Source organism: Eptatretus burgeri, chromosome 9 (genome assembly GCF_056783735.1).
Source record: "Eptatretus burgeri isolate ZD-2024b chromosome 9, Ebu_testis_v1, whole genome shotgun sequence".
Lineage (NCBI taxonomy): Eukaryota > Metazoa > Chordata > Myxini > Myxiniformes > Myxinidae > Eptatretus > Eptatretus burgeri.
The window spans coordinates 1,131,824-1,149,590 of NC_140969.1; the positions used below are offsets into that span (position 1 = coordinate 1,131,824).

The 17,767-nt window shown below is 43.3% G+C and overlaps 2 protein-coding genes across 4 annotated transcripts in view; one reads left to right on the forward strand and one right to left on the reverse strand.

The window, feature by feature from the left end:
* Positions 1–17,767, forward strand: part of LOC147019407 (uncharacterized) — a 520,827-nt gene that overhangs the window by 135,992 nt on the left and 367,068 nt on the right. The window lies entirely within an intron of this gene.
* MIB1 (MIB E3 ubiquitin protein ligase 1) overlaps positions 1–17,767 on the reverse strand; it is a 231,431-nt gene that overhangs the window by 130,838 nt on the left and 82,826 nt on the right. For both annotated transcript variants that reach the window (XM_085893862.1, XM_085893861.1), the window contains exon 9: positions 5,262–5,395. In XM_085893862.1, coding sequence (XP_085749988.1) covers positions 5,262–5,395 — 134 coding nt within the window. The remainder of the gene's footprint in view (positions 1–5,261; positions 5,396–17,767) is intronic.

The following is a 17,767-nucleotide window of genomic DNA, read 5'->3' on the forward strand; positions in this document are numbered from 1 at the left end:
TGCATCGCATCGCATCGCTTGAAGTCCTTCGAGGTGTTTAGAGGTCCCTTAAGGGGTTCCACCTGAAATCAAAAGAAATCTGGGGAAAAGACAGACAGTGACAACCCAAGGAGAGAGGTCCGAACCACTCTTCCCCGTGGCTGGGAAGAGCTTTCAAACATAGTTGGCATGCATCTCACAAACCAGCAGCAGAGACCTGTTCATTTTTCCCCAGATTATTTCAAGAATTTTTTTTTTTTGAATAAACGTTCATTTCCTATAGACATCCACGTAATAGACCTGACGAACAACCACAAGGGAACAAGTCCGAAAGCGACACATCTCAATATTTAAAATGCATTTATTTGTTTAAGAACATCTAATTTTGTTTGATCTTTCTTGGGATTTGCTTTCGTCGCATCTTAAACTGTCAGCGACGGTCAAAAATTATATCACAAAAATATATCATAAGAATAAATCGTGGGATAGCCCAAAAGGGATTTATTTTGTGAGGCCTCAAAGCACGGGAATTTTGAAACATTAATAGAATCAGAACATGAGACCCCACAAACACTCGACTTACCTGATTCTTTTCAGGAAACACTTCATCATCCATCCATCAGGACCATACTCTGTGCAGAGCGTTGTTGCTGCCTAAGCAATCTCCTGGGCGATTGGACACAATCCTGGGCGGGTTGCCACTCCGACACAGGATACCAGTAAGCTGGCAGTCATTTTTGCCAACCTCGAAAGGATGACAGGCTGAGTCAACCCCACCTGGTATTAATTCAACAGCCAAGGGGGATTTGAACTCAGGACCCGAGGATCCCAAGCCCACCACCCTAACGATGAAGCCAACACCAGGTGTAGGAAACACTAGTCTCTTCAAATATCCACACACACCCAATCACATAAACACAGCACCGACCGAGAGCATAAATAATGGCAGCAATTTGATTTTGAAACCCCTTCCTAAACATGGACAGCCTGGCAGAGAATATATATATATATATATATATCGAAATATCGAAACGTGTGGAGTGTGATGAGCACTGCGCAGATTCCCATAAGACAGTCCTGCACCAAAGCGTCACCTCCAACACAGAGGCCTCGACCGGGTGACTGTCAAACAGACAAAGATTATTTGGTCATCACCAGTTAAACATCAAATGGAGCCACCGATCCAGATTTCAGGCGTATTTACCCTCATCAGGATGGTATACCGATAAATATCTCACCAATGATGATCACATTGTCGTTTCAACATCAGACGTACCTCCTGACTGTTATGGTGAGCATCGCCACGGATTATGTCTCACACGGTAATACCGCATAATCCACAAAGAACAACCGTCCGTCTGCCACCCAGACAATTGTTCCTGCTAATGCAAGCCATTCAACCAGAAGGCACGTGGTGTGATCGGCGGGTAAATCGTTTTAACACGAATGTTGAAACGAGTGTGGTCATCATTGGTTAGATGTTTATCTGTATGCCATCCTGATGAGAGAAAATCAGCCCAAAATCAGGATAGGCAGCTCCGTTTGATGTTTAATTGATGTTAACCATGTAATCTTTGTCTCTTTGACAGAGTACTAAAGGGGGGGGACAAAAGTGGGGGAGAGAAGGAGAGTGGTGGGGGAGATGGAGAGGGGGGGGGAGAGTGAGGAGGTGGAGAGAGGAGGGAGGGAGAGTAAGGAGATTTGGGGGAAGGGAAGGCAGCGAGACCGCTCAGACAAACACCACTTGGACACGTCCGGAGACAAACTCCTGTCTGGACATAACCACCGCCCGGATGCGTCCGGAGATAAATAAACACTGTCCGAATACAAAGTCCGATCGGACACATCTGGAGACAAAGTCCGATCAGACACGTCCGGAGACAAAGTCCGATCAGACACGTCCGGAGACAAAGTCCGATCGGACATGTCCGGAGAGTGGAGAGACAGAGATGCGTGGGAGGGTGCTGCTGTGCATTAAGCTTGGGTGGAGCGAGGATGGGACAGAGAGCGAGACAGAGAGACAGAGGCAGGTGGGTGGAGGGAAGTTAGCAGAGCGAAAATGTTATGCTTTATGAACACAAACACACACACACACATACACACACACACACACACACACACACACACACACACACACACACACACACACACACACACACACACACAATTAGAGTTTGGCTGATATCGGCAGTCCTTCAGGAATCAGCAGGTTGAAGTCAGTGTGATTACCGACGACAGTATATCCTGAATACAACCCAGAAACCTTGAGAAGCTTTCACCCTTGTTTTGGGGGAATTTAAAGAAATAAATTATTTCAACAACGTTGCATTTACATAGACATTTCAGGGAGATGTGCATTCACATTAGTCTTTATAAACAGCTGCCAATCGTCATGTGAAGGGTGGAGAAAATTTTGGCTCTGATTTAGAAAACACGTTAATGCGGCAAATGGCTCAGAAATCAGGTGTAAAGACCCTGTCACACCTTGACGATTTAGCCAGCGTATGCCTGATGTATGCAAAATTTGGCTAAAACGCTGGCACACATCGAATACGTTATGGGTAAGTTTGTATACGTTAAGAGCACGCTGGCATACGTCGTAGTACGCTGGCATACGTCGTAGTACGCTGGCATACGTCGTAGTACGCTGGCATACGTCTTTGTATGCTGGCATACGTCATAGTACGCCGAGGTATTAGACAAATTTTCCACGCTTGAAATTTTTCGACGTATGCCAGCGTATGACTCGCACGTTCCGCATAATGCTGGCCATAAGTTGAAGGCACGTTACGCGATCGTTGACACTCGTCGACACACGTTACTTCTACATTACTCGTAAGTCGAAACACATCAAGGTAATGGTTAGCTTCAGTGTTCCAGACTCCCTGTTTTTTTTTTTGTTTGTTTGTTTTTCTTCGGTATGACGGTGATGTTAACACTTCGATTTCTAGTGCGGTTATAATATAATATAATTAATAGGTTGCCGCTCAACGATTTAAATCATAACCGCACTAGAAATCGAAGTGTCAACATCACCGTCATACCGAAGAAAAAAAAAAAAACCAGGGAGTCTGGAACACTGACGCTAACCATTACATTGACGCGTTTCGACTTATGGGTAACGTACAAGTAATGTCTGTCGATGTGTGTCAACGATCGCGTAGTGTGACTACAACTTATGCCAGCGTTTGCGGAATGTGTGTCATACGTCGAGAAATTTTCAACATGCTGAAAATTTATCGACGTACTCGGCGTACTACGACGTAAGCCAGCATGCTATTAACGTAGACAAAACTTACCCATAACGCATTTGACGTGTGCCAGCTTGGTTTGGCAAATTTTTCATACGTCGGCATACGCTGGCTAAAACGTCAAGGTGCGACAGCGGCTTCACACTTCGATGTCCAGTGCGGTTATGATTTGAATCGTCGAGCCGCAGCCGATGAATAGCCTACGCCACGTTATCGTCGGCGATACGCTGCCGCACGATATGCATAAGTTAGACTATCGTTGGGCATAGGTTGTGAATGCCGACAACACGCTCAGCATTCGTTGGTACAAGTTATCTATTTGCGATTAAAACGTTCTGTGTACGTTACTAATACGTTATGCATACGTCCAACACGTTATTATACGCCCAAAACTTAAAAAAAAAACATAAATAGTTCAGCGTACGCCAGCGTTTTACATACATTTTGAGACCTTGCCATACCCTGGCTAAAACGTCAAGGTGTGACAGGGCCTTTATCAAACATATTTTCCTTTGAAACTCACAAACAGAAACCAGCTAACCTTTGAAAATCATGTACTTCTACCTTGGAGAAAAAGCCAACTGTACATCCCAATAGGGACATGAACTGCATCACTATTGACTGTGTGGTGCTCAGCAAGTGGCTTAAGCACTCAAGCAAGCCGCCCATTGAAATAGTTGATAAGGAACGCCTGACCAGGCTGTGGCTGCATACCATATTGGATCCCTTTAATTTAAAGCCAGTCTTCACCGTGTCATCAGCAGTTAAAGAAATTAAATGAATTTGTTTAAATAATGACTTCATCGACAAAAGAGTTGCTGTTTAACGTAGAACAACCCTGCAGACATCTGAAAGTTTAATCGCCCGTGAAATAAACATTGCAGATAATCCACCACATTGCCTGCTTGTCTGTGCACACGTCACGTGGTACATCGTTTCGGGGTCCATGCAAACGTTGTAACTTCATTTTAAAACGTCCGTTTTTCACCAGATTTGCTTCGATTCCCTGTAGAGCACCTCAGGAAACCTCCAAAAATACAGAAACAGATCTGGCAGACACTATGGATAGGCAGTCCCTTGGGGATGGCGGGAGGTATTGCACTGAATGCATTAAATCATATAGCTCAATGAAGCTGGTTAATTTTGTTACGTTCCTCAATTTTTCATTGACTCAATATAATTCTCCAAACAGGAGAAAAAGATGTTTAATGCTTTGGAAATTTCACATTTTCATGTGTATGTACGGAGGACGGAACATCGCCTTGCTTGCTTAAAGTAAATAGGTATTATTGCTTGTTTATAAGTCTCGTTATTTCTTTAAATTATCAGATTTCACAACAGATTTTGACACTTATTTAGTCCGGACACTATCCGATCCTCAAAACCGAAATAATATTTCGATTACATACTTTCATGAATCCGTGAGAGTAGATCGTGGAAAATCGTATCATATAATGCATGAAATCTCTCCAATCTCCTAATTTGAAAACTTATAGTACGAACAAAAGTGGTGTACACAATGATTTGTAGCTATGATGAACAGGATTCTATAATATGGTTGTCAAGGCATGGTTGAGCAGGCGAAAAAACATGGCAGCTTCAGACCCCAGAGAGGTTACCTAGGATACGCCTTAAGACCCCATTGAGAGCGGTGACTGAGGATGCGCCTGATGAAGGAATTAAATACGGCCATTAATTATCTTCAAAAGGGGTGTTTTAATGAACCCAAACACCCAATTTTCACTCCTGCACTTCCTTGAAGTTTTCTTAGTTTGCCTGCAAAGTTTCAAGCTGCTAGGTTTCATGGTTTTGGAGTTATGGAGGATTCACACACACACACACACACACACACACACACACACACACACACACACACACACACACACACACACACACACACACACACACACACACACACCTTATATTGACATGAAAAATCATCATGATTCGTAAAGTGAGGAAGCCATGTTGTTTGTATGTTCCAAGACTACAAATGAAGGTTTGCAGAATGAAAAAACACAAAGGACTCACATCGGTATCTGCACGACTCAGAATCTCCTCCACCTTCACCAAGTCTCCATTAGCAGCAGCCTTGACCAACTCCTCATTGGCATCGCCGGTAACATGAGTCTCAAACAACTTCTTCAACAGCTGTGCCAGGCGCTCTGCAAAAGAGGATCGGGCCACAAGTGCGGAAGGCTCGTCATCAGAAAGGCACACTATCTGTCATTGGCAGAGACACACGATTTTACCGTGTTAGTCACCATTGGACCCACGGGTTGATAGGCATCCCACGTCACACTCTTGGGGCTTTTATTACATCTCAAATAGGTTTTCAATAAGAGCCGATGCATAGTCAGGGTTGCAAACAACCCAAATGGGCTGTCGAAGGACAATGCAATCTTGCAAGTGTTAGGAAATAAAGATCGACAGAAATTACTTTTGTTATCACACGGTGTCCTGAATCGAGATGACCTGGTTACTCTCGAAAGACTTAGATTAACGATTTTTTTCCAGCAAGATAGATATGTTAAATATTTGCTATTCTTACGAAACATTGGTTCACAAAAATGAAGCTCGAGCGAAGTCGATACCACGCCATCAGAAACCCCCATGCTTCCCACCAAATGCAAAGTTGAAAGATGGAAAAAAGTTCCACCAGGAACGACCCAATATCAAATTGTGAGCTCAAGTTTTTTTTTCTGTTTTAACCCCTGTTTTGTTTCGACCCCTGTCCCCACCCATGGGGCATGAACCGGAGGTCAAATCCAAAAACAGTGTTACATATTTCATGTGTCCCCCAATGTTGATTGCAAAGACAGTTTCATAAAGAAAAATGTTTAAAATGTGCCTGTAATTGCATTTTGGCCATTGCCTTTTGACCCCACTCCATGGGGCAGGGCCAGAAATGTGACTGCTCTGGCACCTTTGTGCCGTGTGGTGATCATAACTCCCAACTTTGGTGAATTTCTGCCAAACCGTTTAGGAGGAGATAGCATGACGGACAGATAGATGGATGGAGCTGATTACAATATCCCTCCGTTTTCTTGTCAAAAAAATGTGGGGATAAGAAGAGTCAAAATCATTGCTCATTGCTTTCTGCTTGCGTCAAGTACTGCAAAAAGAAGCGTCAAGTACCAGATACACCACAGACATAGTTAATGCAGTAAAACACCCACTGTACAACAACCCTTCAAAGCTCACTATTCTGCACCGTTGGTCTCTTTGCACATTCAACAAAGTCAAAACTGTGAGCCACGAGTACAGCAACGATAATGCGACAAATACAGTCAAGATTAATTCCCAACACAATCCGATTATAATATTAGTATTATTGGTGTTTGGGAACAACATGCCCGAGCATCCTTCGACGCACTACTCGGGTGACCTTTTTCATGACATCCAAGATTTTTCACAAATGACGAACCAAACATATAACATTTCTGACATATTGGGCTCTTACCATGCTGTCAAAAACTCCTTTCCCATACTAATTGCAGATAAGCAGGTTTGGCAGCCTGGGCTATGAAATGTTTCATGCAAATTTGAGGTTGTGCAACATTCCCTTCAGCTGGCTGTTGTTTACACACATACACACACACACACACACACACACACACACACACACACACACACACACACACACACACACACACACACACACACACACACACACACACACACACACACACACACACACACACTATCTGTTACTCTCACGACCATCTTCTGTGTAACCGGTGGTCCTGATCGACATCACAAACACCTCCAACAACGGAATGGTTTGGGTTTTCTCCGATCTCCCCCTCCCACATCGGATTTTTGTGTAAATTATTTGATGTATTGGACATTTGAAAGGCAATGTTATAACCTTCTTATGGAATACTCAAAAACAAATAAAAACAAGACTCACTGACATTCTCAAACAAATGCAAATGTCTCCCCTCATGTACGTACACTCATTATTGACAGGTAATAGAACACAAACAATCGGGTGTTAAATCAGTGTTCCCCACAGCCTTAGTTTCTTTGTCATTCAAATGTTATGGCAGGTTTTGATCTTTGACCCATGTATAAATAATCAAAACCACTCTCTTTGGAAACATAAGAACTGGAAAAAAAAAAAAGCATCAAAACAAGTTTTACAAAATGTTGGTCAATGCAAACAGTATTGTTGAGTGGCCACATAGAAGTGGTGGCCATATAATCAAAGTTACTAAACCACAAAATATTGCTTTGTGCAACGTTGATGCCCAGCAATTTGTCAGGAAAAGACTGGTGGCTAGATAATGAAGGTTCACCATGTTGTAAAAATAGGTTAAATGCCAGATCAGGCCTCGAGTCAGTGTGACCTCGTTTGCAAAAGGACTTCAAGTCGACCCTAAAGAGCACCATTACCTACAGTATATTCTTCTTCTCCTTCTCTTCTCTTTGTAAGGCATGAGGTCCAATGGTACCAAGTTTCTGCCCTGCCTTGACAATGATACTCCTCCACTCCCCCCTGTCCTCAGCCAACTCTGTCCACTCTCACCACCCCTACCTTATTGACATCCCTCCCCATACAATCTTCTGATCTCAAACACGGTCTACCTCCTTTCCTCTTCCCTTGCTCCCTCAACGAACCACTCTCTTTGCCATTCTCTCTTCCCACACCACGTGACCAGCCCACTTCAGCCAGCATTTGACCAATCTCCCCGTCAAGCTCATCTGCGCACCAATCTCCCCCCTCAATTCATCCATCCTCCTCCTATCCATCCTCTTCACTCCCACAATCCTCCTCACACAATTGTTCTCACAGACCTGCAACCTCTGTTGCTATATATCTGTCAGTGCTACCAACACCAGACCGTAAAGGTATCTGGCATTACACGACACCAGAACCTTCCCTTTCAATTTCCTTGATATTTTCTGTTTGCCATCAATCTGTCCACACTCACCCATGTATTCGCACCTATCCGGGTCGTCCTTCACCTCTGCCTTGAATTTACCATCCCCAATCACTGTTCCTCCCAGATACTCAAACCCATTTCCCTGCCTGATCTTTTCCCCTCTAACCTGATATTCATTTATTTGCTCTGCTTCCAAACCCACATCATCTCAGTCTTCTCCACACTCAACTTCAGTCCATACTTCCTGAATGCCTTCTACTCCCCAGTATATTCTGCATCTCCCATCTACTCTGCGCAACCACATCCAGATCCATCCAATTACAACATCCTCCCCAGGATACCTTTTATGTTTAACCTCCTGCTTACCAGCTTCATCACCATGATATACATGAGTGGGCTGAGAGCACTTCTCTGCCCCCAAACCGATGTTCACGCTCAATTCCTCCAACATCCCAAGACCAACCAAAACTCTTCCTTTCGTTCCCTCATACCTACCTACCACCAACCTAACCCCCATCCATTTCAGTGTCGCCATCAGCATCTCTATCTCTATCTCTATCTCTATCTCTATCTCTATCTCTATCTCTATCTCTCTCTCTCTCTCTCTCTCTCTCTCTCTCTCTCTCTCTCTCTCTCTCTCTCTCTCTCTCTCTCTCTCTCTCTCTCTCTCTCTCTCTCTCTCTCTCTCTCTCTCTCTCTCTCTCTCTCTCTCTCTCTCTCTCTCTCTCTCTGGACAGTGTAGTAGGCATTCTCCAAGTCCACGATTCCCAATGCCATTTCATCTGGCACCTCCTACTTCTTCTCCCACCAGCTGTCTCAGTGTGAACATCCCATCCGTCGTCCCCCTACCCTTTCTAAGCCCCTGTTGCTCTTCTCAGAACTCCATCTCCATACTCTTCCTAATCCTCCCATCCAGAATACTCTCCAGCACCTTCAATGCAAGACTTAGGAGGGCAATGCCTCTCTACTTCCCTGGATCTCAAACATCGCCCTTTCCTTCCATATCGGCACAATTAACCCTGTCCTCCAATCCCCCCGAATTGACCCCTCTCTCATACCTACATTCAACAGCCTCTTCGTCCAACTTACTCCGACTTCTTCCACAGCAACTATCAACTTTGTACGCACTTTGTCAATGCCTGGCGCTCTTCCCTTCTTCATCCTCTTTTATGCTGTCCGCATCTCCTCCTCCATGACCTCCACTTTCCCCTCTACAGAATAAAGAAGCTCCAGCTCGCCGTTGCAGCCTCTCGGGTTGAACAGCTGTTTGAAATATCCTTCCCACACTGTCAAAACTGCCCCCCATTTCTGACACTAGCCTCTGGCCACCATCGTTAATCAACGTCCCCCTGTTCATGTCCTTATTACCTTCATCCCTGTCACGAGCTAATTTGGAGATCATCTTCTTCCCATCATCCTTTTCTAACTTGTTGCACACCTCCTCTTCCATATCATTCCATGAGCATTCTGAGCCAGGTAACTATCACCCCATCAGCCTACTTCCTGTTCTCATACAAACCTCAACAATGTATACAAAAAAAAGTAAGGTATTTGAATGCTTCATCAATGAACAGATTCTCAGCCATCTGGAGAACAATGAACTTCTCACTGACTGCCAGTATGGCTTTCGCCATTCTCGCTCTATCGGTGATCTGCTATCCTTAATTACGGATCATTTCAACAGGGCATTGGAGTTCAATGGTGAAGCTCAATTAGTTGCTTTGGATATCTCAAAAGCCTTTGATAGTGTGGCACAAGGGTGTGTTCCACAAGCTTCAGTCGCATGCTGTATCTGGAGTGATGCATTCAATCATTTCAGCTTTCCTTACAAATTGCAAGATGAAGGTGAAACTTGAGTGTCAATCTTCTCCGACTTGCTCCATCAATTCTGGTGTTCCACAGGGCTCTGTCCTTGGTCCCACTCTGTTCCTTGTTTATGCCAATGATCTTCCTGATAATGTTCCGTCTCAGAGCCATGCATGCTCATGACTCCTCACTTTACTGTACATCTGCTAATTCACTCAACACTGTTTATCATGAGGTTGGAGTTTCACTGGTTTCATAATGATTTGGAGAATGTGTTGAAGTGTGGGCATGACTGGTTGGTAACCTTCAATGCAAAGAAAACTAAATTGTTGTCCATGTCTCACTCCAGAAACAGGTCTTTCCCTTCTGTGCACATGGAGTCTTCAACCTTAACAGAATCATCTGAGCTTTGGCTTGTTGGTCTGTTAATCTCCCTCTCACCTCCTTTGGGATAAGTACATTTCCGATATTTCGAAGAGTACTTCCAAGCGAGTTGGTTGTCTCCATCGAGCGCAGAGGTATTTACCTCCTGATGCTGTTTTGTTCCTGTATAAGACAACTATATGTCTCCTCATGGAGTACTGTTGCCACATTTGGGTTGCAGCACCAGCCTGCAACTTAACTTTACTTGATCGGCTCCAGAAATGCACAGTGAACCTGGTTGGTGCAGAGATGGGTTCAACTCTTCAACTGCTCTCTCACCGTTGGTCAGTTACCACTCTTAGTCTGTTCTACAGATATTTTCATGGTAAATGTTCTGCTGGACCTTCTAACTTGGTTCTTCCTGTATGAGTGTTTGGATGCAAGTTGCCATGGTTGGAGTTTCACTCCTGATGCTGTTTTGTACCTGCATAAGACAACTCGGTGCAGAATATAGCTGATATGGATAGCTGATCCAAAGTGAAAATAGTTTTATCCCTCATGCTGTCTCGCTTTGGAATGCAATACCTGTCACGTGCTTCCCGTTATCCTACGATCTACCCAGGAGCTTTAAGAGGAATGCCAATTCCTACTTCTCGCATCACATTTCACCGAACTTCTGCTACTTCCTGTGTCTTGGATGTTTTCCTGTTATTTTTCTCTTTCTTTTATTTTGTTTTGCTTTATCCTTATCTTCATCTAACCATCCCTTAGCCGCTACACTAGAGTGGATTTATACCTTGTTGGGGGCGATTTCCATTAAAAAACAAAACAAAAATCATTCCTTGCCTTATCCACAGCTCTTCTTGCTGCCATCACCATCGCCAATACCCATGAACCTTTGCTAAAGTAAGAAGTTAAGACACCAGACCAATGTTTACCTGCTCTCGTATACATTTGATCTGCTGAGGTATTGTTTGAACAAAGTCTATAGGCTTAGTGGTAAAGTATTGTTTATAACAAGTCTGTCGGGTCAGTGGTGAAGTATTGTTTATACCAAGTCCTTAGGGTCAGTGGTAAAGTATTGTTTATTTATAACAAGTCTTTAGGGTCAATGGTAAGGTATTGTTTATAACAAGTCTGTCGGGTCAGTGGTAAAGTATTGTTTATACCAAGTCTTTAGGGTCAATGGTAAAGTATTGTTTATAACAAGTCTGTATGGTCAGTGGTAAAGTATTGTTTATTTATAACAAGTCTTTAGGGTCAATGGTAAGGTATTGTTTATAACAAGTCTGTCGGGTCAGTGGTAAAGTATTGTTTATACCAAGTCTTTAGGGTCAATGGTAAAGTATTGTTTATAACAAGTCTGTATGGTCAGTGGTAAAGTATTGTTTATTTATAACAAGTCTTTAGGGTCAATGGTAAGGTATTGTTTATAACAAGTCTGTCGGGTCAGTGGTAAAGTATTGTTTATACCAAGTCTTTAGGGTCAATGGTAAAGTATTGTTTATTTATAACAAGTCTTTAGGGTCAATGGTAAGGTATTGTTTATCACAAGTCTGTCGGGTCAGTGGTAAAGTATTGTTTATATCAAGTCTTTAGGGTCAGTGGTAAAGTATTGTTTATTTATAACAAGTCTTTAGGGTCAATGGTAAGGTATTGTTTATAACAAGTCTGTCGGGTCAGTGGTAAAGTATTGTTTATACCAAGTCTTTAGGGTCAGTGGTAAAGTATTGTTTATTTATAACAAGTCTTTAGGGTCAGTGGTAAGGTATTGTTTATAACAAGTCTTTAGGGTCAATGGTAAGGTATTGTTTATAACAAGTCTTTAGGGTCAGTGGTAAGGTATTGTTTATAACAAGTCTTTAGGGTCAGTGGTAAAGTATTGTTTATTTATAACAAGTGTTGTGATAATGAAGTGCCGTACTGTGATTGGCGGCAACGGAGATTGGGCGGATGTGGCAGCACTGTGTATGGGAGTCGGTGGCTAGTGATGACTCGGTGGCTGGTGACTCGTATGCCGCGTGCTCCGTGGAGGGTCGTGCTGGAACAGTAATGGTATGTAGTATACTGTATTAGGAATGTAATTGGGATTAGAGTATGGAGTTTGCCTTCAGTATTATGTGTACAAGTTATTGTATTTTGTTATTCTTACCGTATGTATATTTATGTTGTTGTAGATATGCGTATGGGTTTTGTGAGAATAAAGCCGATCAAAAAGGTTTATTGTTGATTACTACAACAATAATTTATTCTCACAAAACTTACCTGGTTGGATTGAACCAGAAGAGCGCTGAGGCCGACACTGGAATGGAGCGTTTGCTGAGACCAGAGAGGCTGGATTCGGATCCCAGTTCACCCACGGCGGCACAACAATGGAAACACTGGTTGAAGACGTTCGAAAACTTCCTGGGAGCTCTACCACAGGATAATCTGGATAAGATGAGTCTGCTTACAAATTTTGTCTCACCAAGACTATACGAAACTATATCAGAGTGTACCATTTATGATGAGGCTATCCGTACTTTACAGTCACAGTACGTAAAGCCCACTAATGAAGTGTTTGCACGCCATTGTCTTGCAACTCGCCGCCAGCAGGTCGGAGAGTCCTTAGATGAATACCTTCTGACTCTGAAAACGTTAAGTAAAGAGTGTAACTTTGGGGCTGTAACAGCAACTCAACATTGCGAAGAATCCATCAGGGATGCCTTCATTAGCGGCCTGCAGTCACCACTGATCAGACAACGTCTATTAGAGAATAAGACTTTAGATTTAGCTACCATGTTTGATCAGGCGAGATCTCTTGATTCAGCCCAAAGAAATTCAGAATCTTATTGTGTTATTCAACCCTCCCGTTCATTGGGTGCTGCCTCATCCAATCAGAATACCGGTGAAGTGGAACCCACAACTGTAATGGCTGCTACGGGTGTTAAATGTTTCTTTTGTGGTTTTTTAAAACACCCACGTGTAAAATGTCCGGCACGAGAGGCTGTGTGTCATAAGTGCCAGAAAAAGGGTCATTTTGCTAAGGTGTGCCGTAGTACTTCATCAGTAGCTACTGGTGCTTGTGCAACTTCCTCTGATCAGGCAACACTAGCGGCTGTGTCTTCTGCCGCTGCCCCAGGGGTGTTATCAAAGGCGGTTGTGAGGGTCACGCTCAATGGAGTGGAATTGGATGGCCTTATGGATAGTGGTAGTTCAGAAAGTTTTATCCATCCCGACCTCGTTAAGTGCCATTCCTTAAGTGTACATCACACCCAAGGCAATGTTTCCATGGCATCTACTTCCTTCACCGCTCAGACATCAGGGTTCTGTCGAGTCAATATCAAAGTAAACGGTCGGTGCTACCAAGATGTGCGTCTGTCCATACTCCCTCAGCTGTGTTCAGATATAGTTTTGGGCCAGGATTTTCAGGGACTGCATGATAGTGTTACACTGACATATGGAGGTAGTTTGCCTCCTCTTGTTATCTGTGGACTCAGTACACTATGTGTTGACCCTCCAGAACTGTTTGCCAACTTGACAGCTGATTGTTATCCTGTTGCTGCTCGATCACGCCGGTACTCTCCCGATGATCGTAAATTCATTGAAAAGGAAATTCAAAGGATGTTGAAGGAAGGTATTATAGAGCCCAGTAACTCCTCTTGGCGTGCACAGGTTGTTGTCGTTAAGAACGAAACTCACAAGAAACGCTTAGCCGTGGACTATTCAGAAACTATCAACAAATTTACACTTCTTGACGGGTATCCTCTGCCTCGTATAGATGACACTGTTAACAAGATTGCTCAATACCGTGTTTTTAGTACAATTGACCTCCGTAGTGCGTATCATCAAATCCCCATCAGAAATGAAGATAAGCCATACACCGCGTTTGAGGCCTGTGGACGCCTTTATCAGTTTGCTCGGGTTCCCTTTGGCGTCACCAACGGAGTGGCTTGCTTCCAACGTATCGTGGATTCATTCATCCAAGAAGAAGAACTGGTTGGAACATTTGCTTACTTAGACAACATTACTATTTGCGGCATGACTCAGGAAGAGCATGATGCTAATCTCACGAAATTTCTTGAGGCTGCGAAGAGAAAGAATATAACTTACAATGAAGACAAATGCAACTTTTCAACTAACAGGCTCAGTATTCTCGGATATGTGGTGGAAGGAGGGGAAATGCGCCCGGATCCTGAACGACTCCGACCCTTACAGGATTTGCCTGTGCCTCGGGACATGAAATCGCTCCGACGCATCCTTGGCTTCTTTGCCTATTATTCACAGTGGATATATGACTACTCAAGCAAGATCCGCCCACTGTGTGCCACTACTACATTTCCCATGACAAGGGAAGCAGAAGCAGCTTTCCATCTTCTTAAGCAAGACATTGAAGGTTCAGTGGTGAGGGCGATTGACGAATCCATACCCTTCGAAGTTGAGACCGATGCTTCGGATGTAGCAATTGCTGCAGTCCTCACCCAGGCAAGACGTCCGGTAGCCTTCTTTTCCCGAACCCTTCAGGGACCCGAATGTCGTCATGCTTCTATTGAGAAGGAGGCCCAGGCTATTATTGAAACAGTTCGCCACTGGAGACAGTATTTGACAGGCAGACATTTTACTATAAAGACAGATCAACGATCAGTGAGCTATATGTTTGATAAGCAGCATAAAAATAAGATAAAGAATGATAAGTTCATGCGTTGGAGGATGGAATTATCTTGCTATGATTTTGATATTGTGTATCGTCCTGGTCGAGAAAACATTCCCTCTGATACATTCTCCAGGTCTTATTGTGGGATGGCATGCCACGATCGACATTCACTGTTTAACCTCCACGAAGCCTTGTGCCACCCAGGGGTTACCCGCTTATACCATTTTGTGAAATCTAAGAATATGCCATATGCTGTGGAGGATGTCCGGCAGGTTGTTGGATCTTGTAGAATATGCGCAGAATGCAAGCCCAAGTTTCACCAACCAGATAAGACTCGACTCATAAAAGCTACTCAGCCATTTGAGCGTCTCAATATAGATTTCAAGGGGCCTCTTCCGAGTACAGATAAGAACCAGTATTTTCTTAACATTGTGGACGAATATTCACGGTTTCCTTTTGTATTTCCTTGTGCCGACATGACCACTTCCACGGTTATCAAGTGCCTCTGTCAGCTGTTCGCTATTTTCGGAATGCCGGCTTACATTCATTCGGACCGGGGACCCTCCTTCATGAGCAAGGAATTACAAGACTTCCTTGCCAGTAGGGGGATCGCTGGTAGCAGAACTACTAGCTATAATCCTCAAGGGAATGGCCAAGTGGAGAGGTTCAATGGTACCATTTGGAAGGCAATCACAACGGCTCTAAAATCCTGTAATCTACCCATCAAATGCTGGCAGACTGTTCTGCCTGATGCTCTCCACTCAATTCGTTCACTGTTGTCCACAGCAACCAATGCTACCCCTCATGAAAGACTTCTGAACTATTCTCGTCGTTCTTCCTCGGGAGCCTCGGTGCCTACTTGGCTCTGCAATCCTGGGCCAGTCCTGCTGAAGCGTCACGTACGCACGAATAAAACTGATCCCCTTGTGGATGAAGTCGACCTCCTCCAAGCAGGACCCCACTATGCCCATATTCGCTACCCGGATGGCAGGGAAACTACGGTCTCTGTTAGACACTTAGCCCCAATTGGAACCCCATCCAAGAGTGAACCCCAAATTCTACCTCAGGCTTCTGAAGAAAATGTAATTCCCCAGGGTAGTCCCCAAGACGTACCTTGCTCAGAGGGGGGTGATCTCGTTCCTGATATGGTTCCTGCAACTCCACAGCAATCAGATGCTGTGGATAACCCTCCAGTGCCAAGAAGATCCGGTCGCACCATTCGTCCTCCTATTAGACTAGATTTATAGAGATATATTTCTCGGAAGGGGGTGAATGTTGTGATAATGAAGTGCCGTACTGTGATTGGCGGCAACGGAGATTGGGCGGATGTGGCAGCACTGTGTATGGGGGTCGGTGGCTAGTGATGACTCGGTGGCTGGTGATGACTCGTATGCCGCGTGCTCCGTGGAGGGTCGTGCTGGAACAGTAATGGTATGTAGTATACTGTATTAGGAATGTAATTGGGATTAGAGTATGGAGTTTGCCTTCAGTATTATGTGTACAAGTTATTGTATTTTGTTATTCTTACCGTATGTATATTTATGTTGTTGTAGATATGCGTATGGGTTTTGTGAGAATAAAGCCGATCAAAAAGGTTTATTGTTGATTACTACAACAACAAGTCTTTAGGGTCAGTGGTAAGGTATTGTTTATAACAAGTCTGTCAGGTCAGTGGTGAAGTATTGTTTATACCAAGTCTGTCGGGTCAGTGGTAAGGTATTGTTTATACCAAGTCCTTAGGGTCAGTGGTAAAGTATTGTTTATTTATAACAAGTCTTTAGGGTCAATGGTAAGGTATTGTTTATAACAAGTCTGTCGGGTCAGTGGTAAAGTATTGTTTATACCAAGTCTTTAGGGTCAGTGGTAAAGTATTGTTTATTTATAACAAGTCTTTAGGGTCAATGGTAAGGTATTGTTTATAACAAGTCTTTAGGGTCAATGGTAAGGTATTGTTTATAACAAGTCTTTAGGGTCAATGGTAAAGTATTGTTTATTTATAACAAGTCTTTAGGGTCAGTGGTAAGGTATTGTTTATAACAAGTCTGTCAGGTCAGTGGTGAAGTATCGTTTATACCAAGTCTGTCGGGTCAGTGGTAAGGTATTGTTTATACCAAGTCCTTAGGGTCAGTGGTAAAGTATTGTTTATTTATAACAAGTCTTTAGGGTCAATGGTAAGGTATTGTTTATAACAAGTCTGTCGGGTCAGTGGTAAAGTATTGTTTATACCAAGTCTTTAGGGTCAATGGTAAAGTATTGTTTATAACAAGTCTGTATGGTCAGTGGTGAAGTATCGTTTATACCAAGTCTGTCGGGTCAGTGGTAAGGTATTGTTTATACCAAGTCCTTAGGGTCAGTGGTAAAGTATTGTTTATTTATAACAAGTCTTTAGGGTCAATGGTAAGGTATTGTTTATAACAAGTCTGTCGGGTCAGTGGTAAAGTATTGTTTATACCAAGTCTTTAGGGTCAATGGTAAAGTATTGTTTATAACAAGTCTGTATGGTCAGTGGTGAAGTATTGTTTATTTATAACAAGTCTTTTGGGTCAATGGTAAGGTATTGTTTATAACAAGTCTGTCGGGTCAGTGGTAAGGTATTGTTTATACCAAGTCCTTAGGGTCAGTGGTAAAGTATTGTTTATTTATAACAAGTCTTTAGGGTCAATGGTAAGGTATTGTTTATAACAAGTCTGTCGGGTCAGTGGTAAAGTATTGTTTATACCAAGTCTTTAGGGTCAATGGTAAAGTATTGTTTATAACAAGTCTGTATGGTCAGTGGTAAAGTATTGTTTATAACAAGTCTGTCAGGTCAGTGGTGAAGTATCGTTTATACCAAGTCTGTCGGGTCA